This window comes from Callospermophilus lateralis, chromosome 1 (genome assembly GCF_048772815.1).
Source record: "Callospermophilus lateralis isolate mCalLat2 chromosome 1, mCalLat2.hap1, whole genome shotgun sequence".
Classification (NCBI taxonomy): domain Eukaryota; kingdom Metazoa; phylum Chordata; class Mammalia; order Rodentia; family Sciuridae; genus Callospermophilus; species Callospermophilus lateralis.
In genome coordinates this window covers 22043909-22069632 of record NC_135305.1, presented here as the reverse complement: position 1 = coordinate 22069632, position 25724 = coordinate 22043909, and the positions used below count along the sequence as shown (strand labels likewise).

The window sequence follows — 25724 nt, the reverse complement described above, 5'->3', positions numbered from 1 at the left end:
GAAGCCCGGGGTGTCTGGAAGCAGGACAGAGAGATTGTGTCCCTTTTCATGGGTGTGAGGAGACTCAAGGGGACCCTGCACCTCATCCCCTGGAACCCTCAGAGCTTGCACCAGGGGGCTCCGAGACTCAACTCCAGAAGGCTTGGTCCTCTACACCACCATCCTGGAGTCTTCCTAAGGGAACGGGTGGCACCAGGACAGGTCCTCAGAGGAGTCCCTCCAATAGAAAGTGGCAGCGTCTTGGCGCCCAGGATCCAGTGGACCAAGCCTAGTTTTATTTGTCTTGTGGGAGTTGTTCTTGGCTTTCCTGGAGGCCTCCCTGCTCCCTCTCTCCTCCTCCTCAGCCCCTTCTCTTTCCCTCCCTCAAATCCCAGCTTCTGGTCATGATGTCAGCCTTGTGCCGGGAACGCCCTCTGCTCAAGGTCACATGGGAACCCAGGTCTGCCTTGGACAAACCCTCCCTTCCACAGCTTCTTCCTTGAGGCTTCCTCTCGTGCCTTAGATTCCACCACACCCTGCTCCAGGTCAGAGACAAACTGCAGGCAGGACTGGGCTGGAGGGGCAGAGTCTATCACGCATGCTCTTTAGAAGAGTCAGGGCAGAGAGGAGAGCAGAAGGAAATGTGGTGGCTACTCAATGAACACGTCCCTCCTGGTCAGATCCTCGGCCTGGGCTGCAGTTTAGAGCCACTGGGGAGCTTTTTGACCAAGGAACACTTGTGTCCTGATTGCAGTCTGGCTTACTTGGGAGGGGCGAGGGCATCTGGGTTAGGTCTGGAAGGTAATGAGTATGATCAAGTCAGGAGTGCCCACATACTGCCAGGCACAGGCCTGCAATCCTAGAGGCTTGGGAGGCTGAGGCAGGAGGATCTTGAGTTTGAAGCTAGCCTCAGCAACTTAGCGAGGCCCTGAGCAAAGACCCTGTCTCTAAAGGAAATACAAAAAAAGGCTCGGAATGTGGCTCAGTGGCTCACCTTGGGTTCAATCCCTGGTATTAAAAAAAAAAAAAAAAAAAAAAAAAGAAGTGCTCATGCACTCCAGGTGTTAGCAAAGAAATAAAGGTCCTAGCCTCACCTGCACATGCTCACTGGCCAGAAGCTGAGCCACTGGAGGGCTGTGCCAGGACCCTGTGTGGGTGGGGAGCACAGGGGCTGCGGCCTCCCCAGCACAGGCCTACAAATTCAGAGGCCAAGGAGTGGGACACAGGCAGGCTCTGAAAAAGGGGGACGAGGTGGCTTGGTGCCACCAGGAAAGGAGATGGGAAGGGAAGAGGCTCAGGCAGAGCTGAGGCAGAGAGATAGATCTAGGAACCAGGACGGCATCTGACAGGCAGCAGGAACCTCCAGGTGTGGCTCCCAGGATAAGAGGCTCTTTCATGGGGGAAGATGGGCTCAGACCAAAGGCAGGGGAAAGATTTAAGGAGGTCACATGGGGACAAAGAGAACAGGAAGAGTAAGACTCCAGGACATGGCCAGGATCTTGTCAGGAATGAAGCTGGACCAGATGACCAGCCCAGAATGTGGGCTGGCAGGGGCAGGCCACCAGCAGAAACAGGCAAGAGCAGAGGACACAGGTCCATGGGGAATGACAGCCTTTCTGGGCTACAGGGACATGATAGCTGCTGTGTCCTTTGAGCAGGTCACTGAGGTGAGAGATCCCAGGAGGCACACGGCTCGGGCAGCAGAAGTCCAAAGCCAACAGGGGCCTAGAGAGGTGGAGGCTGCTCTAGTCCCGTCTCTGCCATCCCAGGGCCATTGACCAGGGGCATAGGGCAGGGAGGATCTGGCCAGCTGGCTGGCAGGGGAAGCCCGGGCTCGCGTGGCCTGCAGTGGTTCACTCCCTCCTTTCCTGGCTGCCAGGTGGCAGTCAGAGCCACATTTCATGCCCAATACCTGGCAAGTGTCACTTGTGTGTACTGAGTGACAGTCACTGGTGTCCAGGAGGGAGGTTGGTTTCCCAGAGCAGGGGCTGGGGAGGAGCTGTGGCAGGCCAGGCGGGGAGGGCGTCTGGGCTGCCTTTATCTGGGGTCCTGTCCTGTCAAATCGGAGTTTGTCCTCAAGTCCTTGTGCATGAAGAGTCCTACCCCCCCGCACCCCATCTAGACTGGGCCTTCTGGGGGATGGGCTGTGCCAGGATCAAGCGTCTCCGAAGCCCCCATAGCCAGGACCATCCAATTATCAGAATGTTAACTTGATCAAACAACTATCAATCACAAAATCTAGCAAGAGGCACTGTGCAGGCCAGGTGAAGGGAGAAGGAAGAAGGACCAGGAGAAGGAGGGAGGGAGGAAAGCAGAATCCCCATAGCACTTCAGAGTATTCAGTGCCCAGACATTAAACCCATCACCCCAGGTTTCCAGTTGCCCAAAGCAGCTCCAAATCTGAGAAAATCCCAACCTCACAACCGTCATTAACCTGAGAAGTTCGGATTGGGAACGATGGGCGTGTGTGACCGGGCTTGTGATGTGCTCATGTCTCCACTGTCCCCTTAATGACAAAGCCAAGAGATCTGCAAAGGTCCCTGCATCCCCCTAAACCACTGGCCAGGCAGCCTTTGCCGGGACAGGAGGGTTCAGGCTGCGGGGGATTCCAGGAGAGTGGCCTGCGGTGAGACCTGCAGAGAGGCCTCGGGAGGGACAGGGGTGGGTGGGTGGGGTGTGGGGAAGGCGATGGCGTGGGTGTGCAGGTGGGATGTGGGGAGAGGAGCTAGCAGGGCTAGGGAAGGAGGCAAAGGAGGGAGGGCAGGGTGACAGCGAGGGAAGGTGGAGGGCTGGCCATAATGGGGCCGGGGTGGACAGGGGAGGCCAGGGCACAGCAGTAATGGTGGCAATCACGGAGGATAATAATCAAGGAAATGATACTAGAAGGAATAGGAAGATTGGATGCAATCTTCACAGATGCTATTATTGTCCCCTTTTTATAAACGAAGAGACCGAGTGGCCATGTGCTGACAGTACCACCTACAGTGTGACCCAGCCATTCAGCCACAGAGGAACCAGGGGACCCCAAGGGCTCCAGCAGCTGACCTGGTGCCAGGAGCCAGGTACCAGCTCAGCTGGACTTCAGACTGGGTCTTGTAGACATCAAGGTCTGTGCTGCCATTGCTATAGGAATGCTGGGGGGCTTGCAGGGGAGCCCTTGTCCCACATCTGCCCAGGGTTCTAGAGAGTTTTAGGGGCCCAGCCATGATGATTGTGAAATGTGTGTGGCCAGCAGCACTCACCATGAAGTAATAGAGCTGCGAGGAGCGGGCCATGAACTCGGGCCGGCACGCAGCCACACAGATCTCCACGAAGCCCGCGTGCTGGCTGGGCTTGGCCTCTCCCATCTCACACACGATCCTGCAGAGGACAGGAGAGACCCCATGAGCCACGAGGCCCCCGGCCCTGACCCTGGACCCTGCCGCCCTATGAGTAGGATCTCAGGGCCCAGCAGGGAGGGAGTGGGAGACGTCTGGCTGTCCCCTCCAGGGGCTCCTCCTGACTCTCAGGAACTGGGAAACCTTTTGAAGGACTTGAAAGGGCCTGAGTAATTCTGATCCCTGACACTTAGCCCTTGATTCATGACTGGCCACTCGATGGTTTGGAGAGTGGTGGCAAAGTTTTAACCAAACAGTTTAGGAAACAGCTGGCAGAGCCCAGAGAGGTGCAATGACCTACCCATAGACCCCTGCAAGTCAGACCCAGAGCTTGGTGCTGACCTAAGGTTCTCAGGCCCTCATCTGGAGCTCCCTAGGTCCAGTGCTCGGGCTGCCTCAGGATGTACTTTCTGCTCCCAGTCAACCCAGCTTCCAGGATGGACAGAGAGATGTATGTGTGTGTCTGTTGGGGAGTATATATACATATATATATATGTCTGTGTGTATATGTGTGTATGTGTATATGTATATATAATGTGTGTGTGTGTGTATATATACATCCTTGGAGACATGCATATTTTTACTTAAATCTATTGTATATATATATACACATATACATACACACACACACACACACATATACACACACATATTCCCCATTTTATAAGTGAAGAAACTGAGGCACAGAAAAACTAGGTCGTGGCCAGGCACAGTGGCACACACCTGTAATCCCAGTGGCTCAGGAGACTGCAGTATGAGAATCATGAGTTCAAAACCAGCCTCAGCAAAAGCGACGTGCTAAGCAACTCAGTGAGACCTTGTCTCTAAATGCATAAAACACAAAATAGGGCTGGGGATGTGGCTCAGTGGTCAAGAGCCCGAGTTCAATCCTTAGTACTCCCCACCCCACCGCCAAAAAAAAAGAAGAAAAACTATGTTGCTTGCCCAAATATGTACAATTAGCCCTCTGTATCCATGGACCACATCTATGGATTCAACCAACTGTGGATCAAAAATATTCCCCCCAAAATTCCAACTGAATGGAACATGTGCAGACTTTTTTCTTGTCTTTTCCCTTAAACAATACAGTAGAACAATTATTTACATAGCATTTCCATTGTTTTAGGTACTATAAGTAATCTAAAAGAGATTTAAGGTAAAAAGGAGGATGCCTGTTGCAAAGACCATGCCTTTTTACAGAAGGGAGTTGAGTATCCACAGACTCAGGTATCTGCAGGGGATATTGGAACCAATGTGGTATGAACCCCAAGAAACGTGCATTTACATATGCTTTGTGTGTAAATGTACATGTTTTATATGCATGCACACACATAAACATAAGTAATATATATACACACATATATACAATTATGTACATATATATATGTATATAATATATAGAAACATGCTTTTAAGGATAAAAGCAAAACACAGTATGCTCACTCTTCTATATACCTCTGTTTTTACCCAACAGTACAGCATAGACTTTCTCCCTCATGTCCCTATATGCATAGATATGCTTTATTTTTTTAACAGCTTTGCGGTATTTTGCATGGTTGTACTATCATTTATGTAACCTTCTTCCTATTGATGGACATTTAATTATCCTGATTTTTTTCTTCTGCTTCAAAGAATGCTGAAAAATGAGTTAACCTATATCTGTATTTGTGTGTGTCATACATTTATTAGAATCGGCTTCTCCAGAGGGAGCTTGTTGGGCTAAATGGTTTATGCAAGAAACATTGATGGTAGAGTCAAATGATGCTCCAGAAAAGCTGTGCCAATTTACACTGCTGTTGGTGGTTCCCTCTTTTAGCCAATGCTAGATATTATCAATCCTTTGAAAAATTTTCCCATATACTAGGGAAGAAATATCTCATTTTAATTTTGATGTCCCTGATTACTAGTTGGGCTGCACATTTTTTTTTTTGGTCTGGTTTTGATCTTACATGGCCTCCCTTTGATTTTTCTGTGGAAACTCTCTCTTTTACAGCTGAGTTATCTTTTGCAGAAACTTCTGAACTAAGAGTATTAACTTTTGTCTGTTTTGAAAATTGCAATTATTTTCTGCTGTTGGTCATTTTTCACCTTTTTCCCCAATATTTTTGGCCACACTAAAGTTTAAATTGGTTAAACTGGTTGTTTTTTTACTTTATAGTTTCTAAGTTTTAAGTTTTATATTTCACTTAGAAAGAACTTCTGAAGAAATGTCTGGCAAAGACACATAACTTTCTGTCCTGATAATGTAATTAATATCTTCTTGGTATAAGAAAACATGGAAAGTACATAAAAGCATGTGTTACATGTACACAATCCCTTCCCTGCAAATTGCCCCATTCAGAGCAGTTTGGTTACTTAGTGTGGTGTCAACCTGAAGATTTTTGACCCATATTTCCAAATGCCTTTTAGAAATTGTGTCCCAATTTACCCTCCTACTAGGATTACATGAGCCTGTCACTTCCTATGCCTTGAATCTACAATGAATATTGACCTTTTGCAATTGTTTTTCATTGTTTTAATGTGCATTTCATATGCTTTTGGGTTCTTTGTACATCTTAAAAGTACACTCATGTTCTTTGCTCATTTTCTGATATTTGCCTTTTTATTTATAACACTTCTTTATATGTTAAGAAAACTCTCTTAATCATGAAAGGACATACTATACCATATTTCTGATTAATCATTTGCATTTTTATTTTGCCTACAATAATTTTTAATGTGCAATTTTAAAGTTTTATGTACTCGAATCCCCTAACCTGTGTCTTCTTTTGCAGCGATACTTAGATCATCTTCCCCTTCCTGAAATCAAATAAATTCTCACCTGTATTTTCTTCTAATCCTTTCACAGTTACATTTTTATGCTTAATTCTTTAATCCATCTGGAATTTATTTTGGTGTGTACTGTGAAATAAGCACCTGATATTGTACTTTTTCCAGGGTGTTAATTAGCATCATTTATTGAATGATCTTGCCAGTTTGAAATGTCACCTTTATCACATACTAAATTTGTATATATCAGGATTCTTTTCTTGGGTCTTTTATCTTATTCCATGGATCTAACTACTATCAGAGTATTTTAATCATGTGACTTTATAAAAACATTTTTGATATGTTATGTAGACCCAAAGTAGGGTAGATGACACTTTACCAAATCACAATATATTGGTAGGAACTTGCTTCAGTTTGGTTCTAGGAAGGTCTCAGAAAGTTGTAGGAGTCATAGAAAGATTGTATGGTAACCAAGCAAGGATAGGCCAGGAGGTGAGAACTGGAGTGTTAAATCATCTCCTCTGCTCTGAACGCCTTGGGATGCCCCTGATGGAAATCAGGAGGAATTGAAGACAGCAGCACGGGTGGTTGGGAATCACTGAATCCAGGCAAGACCCAGCCTGCAGATTTGCAAACTGCACTGATATACCTAAGGGGGACCTTGCCAAGAGACAATAACTGATGCACATAGGACAGGTGGTAAGGTCGCCCTCCAGGAGGGGCAGTAAGATGGCGTGGCATACAGATTGCGCTGTGCTGGTACACACTTCGTAGTGGTGTTTGCTGGGCTGGTCTGGCAGCTAGCTGTTGCAGATGGTGGGGAGTTGGGGAGCTACCCCACACCCTAGAATGTTAGGGTTGTCTTCCTTTTCTTCTACCACAGCTCGGAGACCATCCATTGATGAACAGGTTGTTCCTAAGGCAGCATCCCTAATCTGAAAATCCAAATTCTGAAATGCTCCAATATCTGAAAAGCTTTGACTGCTGAGATGAGGCCGTAAGTAGAAAATTCCACACCATGAAATTTGTTTCATGCATAAAATTACTTAAAATATCGCATAGACCTTCAGCCTCTGTGTGTAAGCTATATATAAAACATAAATAAATTTCCTGTTTGGACGTGGGTCCTATTCCCAGGATATCCCATTATGTACAGGCAAATATTCCACAACGCGAAAAATCCCCAATTTGAAACACTTCTGGCTCAAACATTTTGGACAAGGGGTGCTCAGTCTGCCCTGACTGCTCCTCCCTCCCCTCCTGCTTGTCCTACACCTCAGGTGGCTTTCACTCACTGTTCTGCAGGGATGTAGCCGTCCACCAAGGGGCTGCACTCCACACCGGCCACTTTGACATGGGAGGCAATGTCCCGGAATTCCAGGCCCAGGTTCTCCCCTCGGATGGTGACCTTGGTGCCCCCTTCCCGGGGGCCTGTCACTGGAATTATCTGCCGGGAAGAAGAGAAATGATCGTAAGGCCCTAAGAGCACTGCCACTCCCTTGCTGTGGGACTGAGGGGTGTGACCAGCTCTTCTCTCAGTGGTGCCTGATTCCTTGATGGGTCCAATCCACAGGGGCACCTGAGAGCTGGGGCTACCAATGGGCCAAGGCCCTGGACAAAGCAGTCAGGGTTTGTGTATGGTCTTAGGAGCTGGGTTCAAAGTCCCTGGTACATCTTCCCATCCCACAGAAGAGAGGAGGGGATGGAAAGTGACTGCATTGTCACTGAGTAATTCACAGAAAATCAGCACTGAAGGCTTCTAGAATTTTCTGATATTGGTTCCACTCTCAAGGAAAACAAAATCCTCCTATCAGCCCACAGCCATCCCACTAGGATCATTTCACCCACCTTTGCAGGTCCTTCTCAAATGGCACCTTCCCATAACCAGATGTCCCCCCTCACTCCCCACTAAAATTCCAAGGCTCCTTTTGCTATTTCAAGACAAGGATTACTTGTGTCTGGTTTCTCATCCTTTAGATGCCCTGCCCCTCCTCTTCAGACCCTGTGTCTCTGGGAGCAGGGACCAACCCTCACTGTTCGGTGGCCTTGTTACTGGCAGCACCATATTGTGGATTATAGCTGCGTTGAAAACCACACCAAGTTCAGCATCTTTCTGGAATTATCGGAGCATTTGTCACTGCTTGCCCTCATGGTTTGCCTTGGTTTCTCTTGGAGATGGGTTTAATTTAGACATTATCCTCCTCGTACACTGGGCAAAACAGCTGGCTTTCCCAATGACGTCACCGTTGGTGTTAAAACCCACGATGGAAGGTTAGGATTCAACCACCAACGGCCTGCATTGAGGCAGGGGCTAAAGTTCAGTTAACAAGGGCCACTGTGACCTCCCGTATTTCATATTCCAGAGCAGACTCCTTCCCACTCTGGGGCCTCTGAGTCCTGTATGGGTCATGGCCCAGCAGACCAGTGGGACTCTCCAGCCCTTTCCTGCACATTCTCCTGTTCCCACCAAGCAAGGATCTCAACTGATGCTCCCTCTTGGGGCAGGAGTGAAGTTGGGGAAGCAGAAGACCCTAGGCTGGGCTGTCCCTGAGTGGCAGCTTTGACAGGACAGCAGCCTGTGCCTCCCCCACACAAGCACGCGTGTCTGTGAGCGAGCTTGCACGCGGGTGTGATGGTTCACATAGCGGGTCCCCACTGGAGTGGGAAAAGAGCCTTCTGGGAGACACGGGCCCATTTCTGGTGAGGAAGGTGGAAGACATGGGGAAGGCTGTGGGGGGCAGCTAGGTTTTTCCCCAGTGCCTGCCCAGATGGTGGGTCCCCAATGCACCCCTGGGGCCTGGCAGCATTGTCCACAGACTCTCCACCCTGGCCTGTCATCCCGTAAAAGGAGGGTTATCTCCGGCCCAGTGCAGGTTCCCTGGAGGGTGTACGCCAGGATGCAAGAAGCAACAGCCTCCCTCGCAGGAGATTTGCTTAATTTGCTGTCTCTTCCCTGTGATTTTCTTGGACCCAGGCCAAGAAGAAAGCTAGTCACACCAATTGGGCCCCACACACCATGAGTTGCCGCGCACCACAGCCCCAGGGAGGGCTTCTCATTAAGGGAATGGGAGCAGCAGTTCCTCGGAGGAGGTGCAGGGTGGGGTGGGCTGCGGAGGAGAGCAGGAGGCACGGCCCGCGTATGGGGCCAGGGGCAGCCATAGAGGGGTGTCCACCTGCCCTCCTGCTCCAGGTCTGCAGGTTAAAGGTGCCTATGTTCTCATCCCCCTCCTGGTGGCATTGTTTAGATTCTTCCCCACTCAGGAAACGGAAGCAGAAGCTGAGAGCGAATCCCAGTGTGCAGACCAGGAAGCTGGAAAGTAAGGGGCACGTTGTGAAGCCACTTTGCTGGGTGAGGCTGTTCATTCACAAAAGCCGAGACCCTTGGTGCTCTGACACGTCCCTGGTGTGCGTGGTTTGTGAGTGGGTGTGCACTGGAGGATGGTAACCCAGCGCTCCGGAGACCTGGGAGCAGGACCATTTTCTTTACATTGTGGTCAGAGCAAATATGCACTTCTCAGCACTGGGTCCCTTTGTCAGGGAAAGGGTGATAATAACCCTGGCCTTGGCAAGTGTGGAGCATTAATTTGTGTCTCCACCTCCCCCACAAATACATATGTGGAATAATCCTAATAATCCCTTAGTAGGGTTTTCACAGAGGTTATCTAGTTTAAAGGGGGGTGGGTCATAAGGGTGGACTTCAGTCCAATTTGATTGGCGTCCTCATAAAAAGGGGCAGCAGGGACAGAGGCATGAGTAGAAGAATAATGATGATAAGGTATATAGGGGGAAGACAGCCACCCACAAGCCAAGGAGCTGGGCTGGGTGCTAGAAACACGGCTATGAGACCTGGTCCCATTGTTGAGGAGTATAGACATGCACCTCTCCTCCTTATTTTAAGGGAGGCACAAGAAACTCCAGCCTCAGCAGGAAGGGGGACCTTAGGCTGCCTTTCTGCCAAGAGTGTGAGTGGTGCGGTAAGGAGACACAGCTATCTACATAAACCATGGGGCCAGCGATTTCCTGGGCTTAGACATCCTTGCAGTGATTTTCATATGATGGGGATGACCAAGGAGGCGGGAGAAGCCAGAGATTCCAAGGGCTCAGCATGGAGCTGGGGAGCACTGCACATGCACAGTGTATGCTCAGCACTCCTCGTAACTGTCCTGTGGCACAGGAGAGGCATGGAGGGGCTGATGCACAGCCCCAAGGCATGCAGCAGTCACCTGGCGGCCCAGATCCACAGCCTCACGTCTAGCCCTGCCTTGTCCTCCTTCCTTGGGTCTTGGCTCTAAGGCCTGCACCCCTAGGCCCTCCTGAACTGTGCCCAAATCTGGTTTTGCTCCTGTAGTTCATATCTTGCTTTGGGTGAGTCCTGAGTCTTCTCCAAGGCCACCTGTCTCCCCCACCCAGGGCTGGGCTCTGCCCCCTGGAATCCTGTGCAGCCTCTGCTCATTGGCTGCAATTTAGAAACTTCCCAGCCTTGCCACTGAGACTCACAGAGACTAAGGGAGGGGGTGACAAGGACTGAGTCCTTCCAACACATTTCATGTGGAGACTCCAGCAGGACAATGAGGACCCTCGACTCCCTCGGTAAGGGAAGGGGCTTTGAACAAGGTTCTGGGGAAGCTGTGAAGGAAACTGAGGATGCACCCAGCCAGCCAGAGCATCCGTGTCCACCTGGTGGCTGCGGTGACTGGCACCATGTCCAGGTGGGGTCACCAGGGCCCTGGCTCCCCCTCCAGGGTGCGGCTTGGCGACGTGGCGCATGCCCACTCAGGCTTACCTCTGTGATGCGGGGGTTCGTGCACTTGCTGTTGGCGCCTGAGAGCTCCAGCCAGCGACTCTCGTGGGCAGGGCAGTGCTGGCGCAGGGTGCACTGGCCTGGGCTCTGGCACCAGCCACACTCGAAGTCTGGGTCGGCCTTGAGGCACAGCCCGCAGCTCTCCCGCATGGCCCCGCACTTGTAGAGGTAGACTGCAGGGGGCAAGGGCAAGAGGCTTCAGATGGGAGGAGGGAAGGGGGCAGCCAGGGAGCAGGTCAGTTCCAGCCTGGGACAGAGTGAGGGGACCCAAGGGCAGCTTCGTCCCCTTAGCCACACAGAGAAGACAAACGAGCCTAGGCCTGCACAGAGGAGTCAACAGGGGGCTGCGGGGTCTCCATTCACTCAGCAGCTCTGCTCAGCAAGTTCCACTCACTCCGCTCCTGCCCTGAAGCCACCAGCCAGTGCCCAAGAAGGAACAGGGAAGTGTGGGTGGTGGCAAGGCAGCAAAGGAGGGGCTCAGAGCCCTAGGGAGACAGACAGCAGCGAGGAGCGGGGGGCGTAATGAAACCCGCCCAAGAGCCCTCTGCTCTGCCCCCACCCCGCGTCCACCCCCCAGGTCCCTGCCCCCCACACCTTTATTCTGAGCTGGGTTGTCAATGTTGAAGTGCCCATTCCACACGACCGTCAGCTCCACGGGCAGGTTGTTGATCTCCATCCCTTCATAGGAATACTGCAGCCAGGCCAGGAAGAGAAGAGAGCTGGTCACAGACATTTCATCCTCAGGCCCTCAGGGGTCCACAGGGCCAAGAACTGGCCAGGACCTTGTTTGCATACACACATGCATGTGTGTAACTCCCACGCGCTGCTGTGAATGGGCAGCGTGGGGAAGCAGAGGGTGTGGAAGACAGAGCAGGGAGCCGGCCAGGCCTCCACAGCTGACCTCTGCGGCTGGCTCAGGGAGAAGGCTGGATGGAGCCCTTTCCTACCCCCATGGGTCCTACCCACCTGGGCTTTCCCCAGAAGTCTAACCAGGAAGGGGGGTCTGCAGAGAGCAGGAACGAGGGGGTTGCACTCTTAAGGGGACAAGAGTCTGAGAACATGACAGAAGAGGAGCAGATGGGAGCTGCAGAGAGTGGGACCCCAGAGGATAAGCCTCGGAATCTGGGCGATGCTCTAAAGGCATTTTCTGACTCAAAGCCAGGCACGGCCCCGCTTCCTGGGCCTGCAAGGAGCTCCTCATCCTGTCCCCCTGCCTGGCTCTCCTCAGGACCTGAAGCCCCCCTGGCTGGGTGATGGCTAAGAGAGTGAGGTAGGGTGGGCCTGGCTCAGGGTGAAGTCACAGGGGCAGCCCCAGGCAAGCCAGTCCCTGCTCTGCCCTCGGACACCACGTATCGCTGAGGGCCCAAAGAAAGAAGGGGAGCAAAGGGGAGCGAAGCCGCTCGGGCAGCATTTGCAGTCCCCACCTGGTGATTTCCCCATTACTCCACAAGACCTTGCTCTCCACAGGCAGTGGGATGAAGGAAAGGAACTGAGACAGATTTTCTGTACAAGAGGGGCTGAGGGCTGGCAATTTGTTGAAAGGGGTTCAGCCAGGGGACTTATTTTGAACTTGTGTTTGCAAAGCCAACAGACTTATTAAACTCAATACTTAGGGTCTGGAGGGGCTGGGCTGGGGAGGGTGCTGGGGGACACCATGGGAGGTAATTGATACTCTCCCTCCTCCAAGCTGGCTGCAGACCTTCTCTGGGAAGGAGGAGGTGACAGCCACAGGCACTGGGAACTCAGCCTGGGGAGAATCTCAGGGGCCTGAGTCAATGCTTCCACCTCTGGCCAAGAATAAGTCGATGGCCTATTTGAAAAAGCGTCTAAGGAGATGGCATAATCTCCCTGAGATGGTAGAAATTTCTGAGTCCCCAAGTTACAAAATGTTCCACAATGTGAATATGCTGTGACATTCTCCTAAACAACATAAGTCAGATGTGTGTCTAGGTTTCCTCAGGCTCTACTCTTGTATACAAAATGCCCTGGTAACATATCCCCAGACCAGGAGCCACATTCACAGTCTTTCCCACCACGGAGGTGGTCTGCAGTGTGCCATCCACACTGCCGCAAAACCCCTCTTGTGACTGAGGCCACCTGGGCCCATAGAATAAAGCAAGCCCTCCCCACCACCCGTCCTGTAGAAGCAACAGCAGGGGCTTTGATCATTACATAACCCAGTCCAGTCCCCCTTATCACAGGGGATATTTTCCAAGAGCCCCAGGGGATGTCTGAAACCTCAGATAGCACCAAACCTGATTTATATATATATTTTTCCCCTATGGATACATACCTCTATTAAAGTTTAATTTATAAATGAGGCACAGAAATAAATTAACAATATTAACTAATAAAATAGAACATAAAACAATGTATTATAATAAAAGGTATATTAATGTGATCTCTCTCGCTCCCTCAATAATGCAACTGAGAACTCATCCATCAGTCAAGCTGATAACCAAGAGGAATACTAAGTGACGACCAGGCAGGTAGCATTTAGCGCATAGATATACAAGTCAAAGGGATGATTTACATCCCAGGTGAGTTGGAGAGGGAAGACCTGAGATTTGATTATGCTATTCAGAAAGGCATATGATCTAAAACTTATAAATCATTTAGTTTTGAAATTTTCCATATAATATTTTAGACAGATACCATGGAAAGAGAAACTATGTATACAGTGTGTGTGTTGGGGGGGGGGGGCGACTGCTGTAATCAACTCTCCAGAGGTTAACTCTCCCCATCTGGGCCAACCTGGGTCATCCCAAGTCGTCCTCAGTTTCTCATAAACTTCTGACCACACAGAGTAGATTAATGACTCCATCAGAGTCTGGGTAGAGATGCAGATTCCAAGGTTCCACCATAGATCTGCTAAATTCGACTCTCTGGAGACGGAGAACGTTTCAGAAAAGCACCTATTGCAAGCAACACTCTGTGGCAGACGATCAAAACTGTCTGACACAATTTGAGCTTGCTATAGCACGAGATTCTAACATATTCCTGTGTTCTTTGCTCCATGAGACAAGCTGTTATACAGACTTAAACAGTGTAAAAACAAACAAACAAACAAACAAAACCCAAAACAAACCTGAGAGAGTACCTATGTGGTTCTGGTGCTGACTACAGTTTAGAATCCCATCTGCAAATGGCAGGGAGGCAGGAGATTAGCCCAGCGGAGGGAGGTGTGTGGCTCCCTTATGTTGGAGAAGGAGCCAGAACACTGCAGGCCCCCTTCCTCCTCCAGCCAGGTTCTCACCTCCTCCCACCTCCGCATCTCCCCCCAGGAAGGCCCCAGTGGGAGAGGGGGTCCTGGCCTCAGGATCCCAGGTGGAGGAGCAGCAGGGCTCTGGCCTTTGGAGGGCTGCTGCTGGTAGCTAGGTCAGGACTGGAGCCCGCCTCTGCCTCTCAGGCCTGGTCTGACTGGGACCCAAACTAGAAGCAGCATGTGATGACTGGGGACAAGTCAGTCAACTGTGAATGGACCCTCAGACCCCGCTCAGGAAGGACGAAATCCCTGAAGGAAGGAAAAAACCTGAATGCGCATGCGTGCCCAGATCTGGGCACACCATGCTGATCTGGGAAAGGCTCAGTGCGTATGGCTGTGTTATCTGTATGGCCATAAATGCATACTCCCCCCACCCCATCTCTCTCTCTCTCTCTCTCTCTCTCTCTCTCTCTCTCTCTCACACACACACACACACACACACACACACACACACACGCACAGCCACAAAGCAGTTCTGGCTGTAACTGGCTGCGTGAATGTGAGCAAATCATCCAAGTTTCAGGTTCTCCATTTGTACAGTGAGAATTAAGAGACAGTACGCACCTCCAAGAATTACCGTGAGGATTGGCCTATCACATAGTCTGGGCTCCCAAATATCATTATGTTAACGTGTGTGTGTACACACCTGGGGACGCCGTGTAAAATGGTGTCCGTGCTGCCTGTGTTTATGTTTCTGTGAATGAAACAGCACCTATTCGTCGAGTGGCCATGTGCCAGATACTTGGTACTTCTGGGGCTGCGTGCGTGTGAGGATGTTCGTGTGCTCTGGGTGTGCGTGTGTGCGCATATGTGGATGCATTTTCCTTTCAAAGAAAACTGAAAATAACAGGGACTTAAAGGATCAAACATGTTGGGCATGGCTCTCTCTTTCTCTCCCCCATTTCTGGGATCACAACTAGGAAATATGGTAGAAGTCATTAACCCCAGGTGCTCCCCACCGCCTCCTGGGTCTCTGGGGAAGTCACCGTCATTCTGGAGGCCCCTCTCCCAGCATGACCTGCAGCCCTGTGGGAGCGGGCCGGGTGCTGTCTCTTTCAATGCTGGAGAGCTTGGAGCCCTGCCTCCCATCCCCCAGACTCACTCCCCTCCACTCCACTTAGCATTTATATAGCTCTCTGTAATCAGCAGACAGTTAATCTGCACAAAGCCCAGCACTGCATGGGGCAGGACAGGTCACAGGCTCCTGGAGGCCAGGAGGTTAAGTGTCTCAATCAAGGTCTGGTCCACCACGGCCGGGCTAATGGATGACTTTACCCATTACCTCAGGAGAGTGTGACCCGCAGCTTCTCTTCCGTCTAAGACAGAGGAGAACTCCACCTAATTGAGACATTCTTGCTTCTGAGCATTCCTTTGTCCTGAGCTCTGAGACACCTTTCTGGAAAGTTCTGCCATTGGAATGAAAAAGACCCAACAAGATAACGGCATATAAGATGCCAGTCCCTCTCTCAGACTCCCCAGGGCTCGGCAGGTCTCAGTGGAGGTCCCAGAAAGCAGGAAGGGGACAAGCTCCCTTCCCCACCTCTCATGGTCAATTCAAGAGAACGGGAGGCCCTCCCCAGGTGGAAGCTGGGCCCGGAGCGCCAGGCCTGCTGACCAGCACTCCAGCCTGCCAGATGCCCTTTACAGCCCCTCAATTGTGCTCGCCAGGCCTTAGAGGAGGCCGCAGGCTCTATTATTAGCAGCACTTGACCTTTTCCAGGAGTCCTGGTCTAAAGTAGGCCAGGCACACCCGCAGTGGCTCCCTTCCCCAGCTGGGATGCTATGGCCCGCCCACTTCTCCTCCCCTACCCCTAGGGCCTGCAGCCATTGGCCCAGGGCCTGTCCCTAAATAGTGGGGCTGGAAGCCAGGCTGCCCAGCGGAATGCCCACAATTTCACATTGCATTGTACCAGTCTTCCTTTGCTATGCTCTGAGACCTTCGTCACCAACCTCCTGCTATCATAAAGCCAAGGATGTCTCTCCACCCCATCCCCCAATCACACAGCACTCCGGATTGCTCCTGGATTTAAAACACGAGAAAATCTGTTCTACACAATCCTCCCTTGGGCTGATCGGAGATCGCCCGGGTTAACACCAAAGCTGGGTATGACGTTCTGTACGGTTGTTGTTTGTATTTTTTCCCAAGCTTTGATGAGGAGGTATCTAAAAAAACTGGGTTCAAATTCTGAATTTGCACTTTACTTGCTGTGTGATCTGGGATGGCCGTTTGCCCTCTCTGTATCTTAGAGTCCTCTCTGTTAACAGGATCCGAAGATACTCTGCCAGGTCTATTTCTGCCTGATGATATAATGCATTCTATAAATACCTGATGCCAGATTATCCCTGTCCTGTTCCCACAGGTGCTGACTGGAGCACCTGTACTACGAGCCCCATGGGATCCCGTGAGGGGGGAGGAAATGGGGCTCCCCTGTCTGGGGACATGGAGATACATGTCCCTTGTGCCCTTGTCCTTGGCAGGTTCTGGTTTCACCCCCTATATTTTAGGAGTCCCCTGTGATCCCTGCGGGTTCCTTGGGTCAGGCAGCTGTCTTCAAGGGAATGCTGAGCATATTCCAAAATTCCTTCTAATTCCACAGTAGATAGGACGCAGTGGGTCCCACGCAGCTTCCTGGACGCTAGGTTAGTCTCCAGGGCACCAAGGGAGTCCTGGCCACGTGGTGTGCAGGACCCACTCACGCCTTTATCTGGGTTTCCTCCATCTATTTAACCAACTCAGCCTCAGCAGGGGGCCCATGAGGCATCTTGGGACCCTTGTGCCCGTCTTGTGCCCGTCTCTCTGGGAACTGTGATCTCCCAGATCCCTGGGGCAGCATCTCCCAGGAAATGAGGCTATTCTCTCCGCAGTCAGAAACCGCCTCCTGTGCCTGCTGAGTGGAACGTGGGCCCAGGCTTGCTCTCTCCACTGGGCCCTTCTTGTTTGGGGGGAGGATTGTTTGACCAAACCCTTGGGGCTGGTCTGCTGAGCCTCAGGATTTATGAGGAAGCAGGAGATGTTTAATCTCCCCTTTGCGTGGAGGTTTAATCTAGAATGCTGCACAAGCCTGAAAAATAGCCTGGCTGCCAGAGGAGGTGCGGGAGGTACGCCTGAGAAGATGTGGGGACACATCTGGGGCTCCGGAGGTTGGGAAATCAGGCCTCTGTAATGCTGAACAAACTTGGGCAAGTATATTGACCTTTCTGAGTCCTATTCCCTGCTAGAGCACTGGAAGTGTGGGGTGTTTTCTGGGATTCTCTTGGTCCCATATCACACCCCCAAGTACAGTTATTCTAGTAGCAACCAGAGGGGTGACACAGGGGGCCTGAGCCCAGGCGGGGGCACTCACGGAGGTGTTCTGGCACTGCACGCTGGAGCTGTTGAAGCGCAGGGCAGGCACCCTCTGCTCGCTGCCCTGGATGTTCAGGATGCACTCGTAGCCGCGCTGCCCAGACTGGGGCTGCGGAAGGTTCTTGGCCTTGAGAGTGATGGGCTTGATCACCTCCACGGGCACCAGGATCTTGTCCACTCGAAGCAGCTGGGGGCAGTCCTGGAGACAGAGGGCATGGCTCAGGTAGGGCCGCCAAAAGCCAAAGCAACGGGGACCTCTGCAGACAGCACTCAGATGGCCACCTGCTCCGGACACCTCCCCAGAGGGCCATCTCCTTCCTAGCCGGGCAGTGTGGGAAGGGATGGGGCTGAGAAATGTCAGGTCCGGGGTCAGCATCTTGGGGCCACTCCAGCCTCTTCAGGTTCATCAGAATTCCCCCTGTGACCCTGATTCTCTGACACGCCTCTGGTCTCCTCCTGGACCCCTCCTCCCCAGGAAAGACTGGCCTGCTGCCTGGGCATCCTGTCCACTGGAGGCTGGTGGCCTCTTTGTCTGACAAGTTCGCGGCAGCCAAGAGCTGGACCAGAGGGGTGGCAGGAGGAGTCCCCAGGGAGGCCAAGCCGGGACCTTGGCTCTGCCTCTGGAACTCGAGTCTGAACCGCGACTAAAGAGGACGGCGGGCATCCCATATGGAGGCTGTCTGGCATCTGGGAATGTTCTGGAACAGGTTCCAGTGACCTTTTCAGTCTAGAAGCTTCTGATTAACTCAAAGAAACACCCCTCTGAGAAGATCCCCCGGGAGCTGCTCTTGGATGCCCACAGTGGCGTGCTCAACCCTGGAGCCTCATGGGGTCTGGAGGGGGACTTTGCCGATGGAGAAATTACGAGACCCCCTGTTCCTGGGACAAGCAGCTCTGTCCAGGGAGGAAGGAGGGGGTGTGTCCGCCCAGATGAGACATGGCGGCTGGCGGGTCCCTGCTTCCCTGGAGCTGGGTGGGAGGGTGGGTATCCAGGTCTGATGGCGCGGGCAGCGGGAGGTCTCTGTGACACAAGCAGGGAGTGCAGCTCCTTCCTCTGTGGCACCATCTGGTGCAGGCCAAGGCCGAGGCCCGTGGACAGGTTGACATCAAAACCACGGCCCCACATCCTTCCTGAGGAGGCTCTATCACGGGCTCATCGCTGACCCTTGGCAGAGGCTGCTCCCCTCACCCCCGATCTGGCTCCCAGCAGAGTGAGGCGGAAAGCCAGCCCTGAGGATGCGGACCAGAGGGGTCAGGGGCCATCAAGAATCTGGCAACTGTCCCTGCTGGGACCCAAAGCAAAGGTGGGCCAGTGGTTCCCTGTGTGGCTCAGAGCTGAGCAGGACGCGGCTGGCCCTGGGGAGACTTGAGCTGCTGATGAGCCAGGGCCCCTGGGCACATCCCCACTTTGAGAGTCAGGTGGAACCCCAGGCCCCACCCATCTTAACCAGTCACGATTCCATGACTCGGGGTGGTCACCCTTTGTCCTTCCTGGTCACCCAGTAAGAACAGGAGGAAAAAAGAAGCACAGACATAGAGGCAGGAAAGGAAGAGGGGACAGAGAAGCCCCAGGGAGGCCAGGAGAAAGCAGGGGCCAGAGGACGGAGGCCACAGACTGACCAGCAGTGGAGGCTTGCTGAGGGAGACCCCAGGCCCATCACACCGACCCTCCCCTTCCTTTCCTCCAGGTTGTCCGCACCTTAACCCCGGTGAACAGCTAAAGGGTGAGCAGCGATTTCTCTCTTGGGCATGTCTCCAAAAGAACAGAAAGAAGGGACTGGAACAGATACTTGTCCACTCATGCTCAGAGCAGCTTTGCTCACAGTAGCCAAGAGGCAGAAGCGACCCAAGTGTCCACAGGTGGACGAGTAGATAAACCAAACACAGCATAGCCACACACAGACTAGTATCCAGCCTGAAAGAGGAAGGAGACTCTGACCCACGGAAGGAAAATGGTAACGTGGATGAGTGCTGAGCACATCATGCTCAGTGAATAAGCCAGCTAGAGTGAGGCAACTAGAACGTGGTTCCTCTTACACGAGCCACCTAGGAGTCGGGGTCAGGGACAGACAGGAGAACGGCTGTATCTGAAAGGAGGGCAGTGAAGAGTTGTTTAATAGGCGGTTTTAGTTGGGGACAGCGGGGATGTGAATGTCCTTAAGGCCCCCCAACTCTACGTACCATTAAAGCTGGTTAGAAGGGTAGGTTTGTATCATGTGTATTTTTCCACAGATTTAAAACAATAAAAACAAAGAGAAGCAGCAGGAAAGCAGGCAGCAGGGAGAGCAGGGGCCTGGGCCTTGACCTAGTGCCTATCCCCAAGTCTCCAAAGCACAAGGATCTCTGGGAACCTCGAGGTCTCCATCTTGGGCTCCCTTGGCTGCTGCCTGAACCCCATGCTCTGGCAAGATGGGAATTGGAACCGACGTAAGAGGAAGCTTTTTGTAAAAAACGTTGAAATTCAGCCTGAAGCGGGAGATGTGTGACACTGGAGCATCAGCGACAGCAAATCTGAAGCAGATCTGAAGAGGAGCCCAGGTCCACTAAGGCCCAGCAGCTTTCCTTCCAGGGAGCTGGGAGCACTTGGAGCGGGAGGCGGGAAGTGCTGGCGTCTCCGCCTTCACCTCCTGCATCAACCTGCTGCCACTCAGGCTCCTGCATGCAGGGAGCCTGGAGTCCCAGAGTCCTCTGATGGACTAATGGACCCCTCCTACTCTGCACAGGAGAAACTGAGGCAGGGAGAGGAACAGCAGTGGGTCAGCATCAGCAGATGAACTCAGGGGCCCACTGCTCAAGTCACCTTCTGTTCCGTCATAGAAGAGCAAGTTTCCATAGAGGGCAGGACCGCCACAGGGTGGGGAGGTTGGTCAGCAAGGATGTCCCTGTGTGGGGAGCCGTGAGGCCTCCTGCCAGGCTGGACCTCTGCTTGGGACTCAACTGTTCCCATCCAGAACATGGGCAGGAGCCAAAGCATCTCTCAGCTGTGCCCTGTGCCATTTCTCACTGGGGCTTCTTAGGTGTCCTCTAATGAGGCCCGATTAGCAGTGGCTCCTTAAAACCTAGTTTGCATATAAAAAGGTTGGCGCTCTGAGAGTCAGTTCATTAATAGTAATTGGAGAGGCCTAGGGCTGGGCTGGACTGTTTTCCTCTAGTGGAGCTGCTGATTGACCCAGTGCCCTGCCTAATTGAAATGTAAAATGGCCATTTTCCCCTGGGCAACAAGGCATGAAGGGCCACCACCGTACTCCTCCTCTCACCCCTCCCCCCAGGTTCTGACCTGCCTCTTGCAAAACCACCCACAGATCTGAAACTCATGGGGAATTGCAGAGATACCTCGGTGCTCCTCTGTGACTCACACCTTATCAATGGCCTTATTAAAGGTCCCCAGGCTCAGCACCCACCTCCTCCTCCAGACCTGGGTCTTCAGCCTTTGAGGTTCCTCAAGTGTAGAAACCCTGGCTGGGGAATCCCATGTGAGAGTAAGAGAAGAACCATGAGAAGTCTGTCTCGCTTCTGCTAATTTAAGGACTGGGAAAAGTGTTCTCATTGCTTGGCCTGTGAGAATAAAATGATTCCTCCAAAAGCCCATTCTGGGGGATTCCATGAACCAACACTGACAAAGCATCAGGTATAGAGCAAGCATCCAGGAAATGCTGGTTCTCTCCTTGTCTTTCCCCAGCTCAGGCTGCAGCTTGACCCCCATCTGCTCCCCATTTCCCACCTCGGGTCCAAAGGTCCCATCTCCCCTGCTCCTGCCTCTACTCTTTTTCCATAACCACTAACCCACCAGTCCTATTGTCAATGACTGCAATCTTCTAGGCTTCACATTTTATGGTGAACCTGACGAATTTCAACACTTCTCTGTGCCCCAAACACAAGAGGGGCCAAGTAGGAAGGTGGCAGTTCTGTCCACTGCTCCCCTCATGGCACCCTCCGTTCTGGAAGGTGACATCCCTGAGATGCATGTTCCATATGCCCTGATAGAGCCACACCAGCCAGCCATGTGGTCTAGGGCATGCCCCTCAAACCCTCTGGGTCTCTTCACCCAGAAAATGAACAGGTTGATTTGGATTAGATGACTTTTATGTTCCCTGGGATATTGTGACATAATACGAAATAAATATTGGAATTTCCTGAGTATTGTTGCTGGGTTCACCATGAGTCCATTTCAGCCATACCTGAGTTTATACTAATGAGGTGGCTCCCGGAAGAAGAGGAACCAACCAGATGATTACACAGTTGGAATTTTCCATGCCTCTTAGTAGCTTCCGGGGGAAAGGGGCTGGAGGTTGAGTTCAATCGCCAATGATCTAATCAAGGAAGCCGGATGAAGGCGTTCAGAGAGCTTTCTAGTTGGGGAACAAGTGGAGGTGCTGGAAGGGGGTGCACTTGAAGCTCTGTGCTCCTTCCTCACACCTTGCTCTATATACCACCTCGTCTGGTTGTTGATCCACAGCGTCTGTAACATCTTTTATAATAAGTCAGGGAATTATACAAATGTCTTTCTAGTTTTCTGACCCATTATAACAAATTATCAAAACTGAAGGGAGCCTGACTTATAGCTGGCTGGTCTGAAGTGCAGGTGACAATCAGACTCATGATTGCCATCTGAAGTGGGGACAGTCTGGGGGGACTGAGCCCTTTCTTTTGTGGCATCTGACACTAACTCTAGGTAGGTAATGTCAGAACTGAACCAAATTGTGGGCTACCTAGTTGGTTTCTGCAGAGGATGGGAGAATTGCTTGGCATGGGAAAAATGCAGAACATTTGGTGTCAGAAGTGTGACTCTAGAGAACAATTTGTTTTCCTTTCAGTCCCAATACTATGATTATCCCAACAGATGACATGGGCTACATCATTCCATAATCTCTTCAAAGCTCAGTTTTCCTCATGGTGAAAATGGTCATAGTCATGACTGTTCATCCAAAAGTGTTCAAAATGTCAATCAACTGAATAAATAATGGAAGGAGTAAGGCCCTGGTGGACTTTATAGGGAAGGCTGGCCTCACGGAAATGGCTATTTACCTGTCAGTAGGGGAGTATTTTATTTATTTTTAATTTATATTTGCATTTTATTATTATTTTGGGAGGTTACTGGGAATTGAACTCAGGGCACTCGACCACTGAGCCACATCCCCAGCCCTATTTTGTATTTTATTTAGAGACAGGGTCCCAATGAGTTGCTTAGCACCTCACTTTTGCTGAAGCTAGCTTTAAAATGCAATCCTCCTGCCTCAGCCTTCTGAACCGCTGGGATTACAAGCATGCGCTACTGCATCTGGCTTATATTTTATTTTTTGGCACCAGGGATTGAACCTGGGGCATCTAACCACTGAGCAACTTTTATATCTTATTTTGAGACAGGGTCTTACTAAGTTACTTAGACCCTTGCTAAATTGTTGAGGCTGGCTTTGAACTTGCGATCCTCCTGCCTCAGCCTCCTAAGTCGCTGGGATTACAGGCCCAGCATATTTTGATATCTAATTATTGGTATGTTGACACCTGGTATGCTCACATAGTTGGGCTCTGGTAGGTGGGTTACTGGTATGATTATCAACATGACAATGATTCTATTCAGTGCGCATATCACCACCTCCATAGCCTTACAAATATCTTTTCCCCATGTGATCTTGTTTCATAGCACAACATATATGTTCGCCACCATGTCTCAGTGGAGAAGACTGGGACAGCAGTGACCTCATTCAGAACCCACACTCATGATGAGTACAATATTTCCATCCAATTATTTCACTTTAACCCACAGATGACTGATGGTCCCCGCCCCCATACAGATATCCTTCCAAACATATTACTCTTCTCTTTTCAAGGAGGGTATTTCTCTGAACTGTCATTTGAAAGGGCCAGCTCTTGGAGAATGGAAAACACCTGTACTTAACAAGATTCTATGAAGATGAATGCAGGCAATAAGAACTAGTCTCTCCCTTGGAGGCCCTTTTGCCTGGGGTGACATTCTGCAGTTGCAGGCATGGACCCAGGGCGAGGAGGGACAGTGGCTCGAGGCACCAGCCAACCTCTAATGGTTTGGCATTCAGGAGGTGGTTCTGGGTGACTCCAGGTCAACTGACCAGCCCCATGCATATTTTGGTCTCCACTTAACTATGCACAAAATAAAGACAACACTGCTAATTGCAGAGAGCGGGAACACAAAGCAGAAGTCTGAAAGCTAGAGAGATGCCTTTCCATCTACCAGGACCTGAGTGTCAGTGGCTGCTTTATTCAGAGGTTTCATTGCATATTTAAATAATTGAACAAGGACATGAAGAATGCCACCAAGCTGGGAGAGGAAAGGGCTGCCTTCAGGGCTTGTGCTGCTGGGGAAGGGCGGCCCTCGGCTGTGGATTTACAGCCCCCAGTGTGTTTACAAGATGAGAGCTCTAATTCTACTAGTTGTTACAGCAAAACTGAGGGAATGCAAAGCTCCAGGGGACAGCAGGACCCTGGGGGCAGTGAAGGAACATTTGCAGGTCACTTCTCCTCCCCCCACATCACCTTAGCCCCCCCATCAATTCCAAAGACAAGCCAGCCCTGTCCCTAACCATCCCCCACCCCAAATTTATACTCACCTTCTCAGACCCATGGTGCCCAATACAAAAATGTAACGCACCATATATTTTCTTGCTGTTCCCCAAGTTTATAATGCCATTAGCATGATCTACGACGGGCTGGTTTATGGAGAGAGCAAAGAAATAATACAGAGAGGAAATACCCATAACCTGAAGGGGGGAGGGGCAGATGAGATTGATGGAGAGTGTCGTGGTCTGGAGAAGTGGCAACTGGGTAATTGAATACCTGGAGTGGGGGATGGTGCATGGTTGGAAGCAAGTTCTTGAACTGAGTTTGTCTGTTTTCCAAGGGCGGGTGAAGGGCATGGCAAGGCAAGGTTCTGTTCCCTTGGGTTGGAATACAGGAATGGCCCCGCTGCAGGAAGGGAAGCAGAATCACTGGCAAGGTTGGCCGGCCTGAGTTCCCTCCAGAGCCCAGCTGTTGGGTAAATGGTCTGTCTCTGTCTCGGGGTATTGCATTTACTTTTGCACCAGGGGCAAACAGCAGTCAGGGAACTTTCATGCTAGTTCCGCAGTCCTAGAGTGAACTTGACCCTTAGATTAGCAGAGTTCAGGATATCGGTCCTGTTAGTTTTCAGTAGTAGGGGATGTTGGGAGAACCCTTCAAGCGCAGCTTTGCATATCAAATAGAATTCATTTCCTCCTCTGATCTTACAAGTGTTCTCAGGAGTAAGCCTACCGGTTGAACTTCAAGAGGAAAGGTGCTGTTGGGAGCCCCCGTCTGAGCCTCTACACCTGTGGGCCCGATGTACGCGGCCCTTCTGGCAAAGCCTATCTATCCAGCCTGGTGCCCAGAGAATATAGCTTCATTGGCAGCCCACTTTGCTTTTCAGTGTGGGTGAACAATAGCATCAGAACAGTCCACCCATAGATTCTTCTCAATAGATCTGTTTTTCCACAGAGGTTTGTCTTTGTTCTCTAAGAATCACAATCACTAGATGTGTGGGTCCGATGGAGCGGTTCAGGTGAGCTGGGGGAGTTCATTCCAGAAACTCCAACGCCATGTGGGGACCCTGGCTCTGTCAACGGTGCCCAGCGAAAGGCCATTCTGTGGGGTGGCAAGAAGCCTCAGTGGATTCTGGGAGAACAGGATTGAGAGCAGGAGGACAAGGTCATCCGACTTGGGTTTCATCCCCTCTCTCCTCTCCCTTTCCTGTTGGGTGCCCTGATCTGATCTGAAGTTCAAAGATGTTAGGTGAATGCCATCAGTTGTTGTAACAAAATCATTCCTTGTGACTGGAATATACACTATATATGACGTCTGTTGTTGAGCACTCTATTTCTAATCATTGTAATTATGCTGGAGTACTTGCTGTTCATATAATAACCACGATCCACCAGCTCTCCATTCCAGACCAATAACTTTGCCTGAACGTGCTCTTTGTTCAGAAAAAAAATAAGATAAAATAAAAAGGAGGTAATTTAACATCCCTGGTGATAGTCAACAAAGCCAATGTTGAAACCAGAAGATGCACAGATAAAAGCTTTCCTGGGGACACAAGATGCTGAGCAGATGAAAGCCACCTGGTTCACTCACTCTGGGCTAACAAAAGGACCCTGTCTGCAGCCTCCACTGAAAGGGTAAAGGGAAATGAGAACCTAG

General features: G+C 51.1%; 1 protein-coding gene and 1 non-coding gene across 6 annotated transcripts in view; one reads left to right on the top strand and one right to left on the bottom strand.

Moving 5' to 3' along the window:
• Positions 1-25724, bottom strand: part of Plxna4 (plexin A4) — a 353319-nt gene that overhangs the window by 49619 nt on the left and 277976 nt on the right. For all 5 annotated transcript variants that reach the window (XM_077110456.1, XM_076860344.2, XM_076860325.2 and 2 more), the window contains 5 exons: positions 17536-17736; positions 11521-11617; positions 10909-11099; positions 7421-7572; positions 3222-3339 (listed from right to left, as the gene is read on the bottom strand). In XM_077110456.1, the coding sequence (XP_076966571.1) occupies positions 3222-3339; positions 7421-7572; positions 10909-11099; positions 11521-11617; positions 17536-17736 (759 nt within the window). The remainder of the gene's footprint in view (positions 1-3221; positions 3340-7420; positions 7573-10908; positions 11100-11520; positions 11618-17535; positions 17737-25724) is intronic.
• LOC143384186 (small nucleolar RNA SNORA28) lies at positions 13849-13974 on the top strand. The gene has a single exon (XR_013089269.2). It is a non-coding gene; the product is annotated as a small nucleolar RNA SNORA28 (small nucleolar RNA).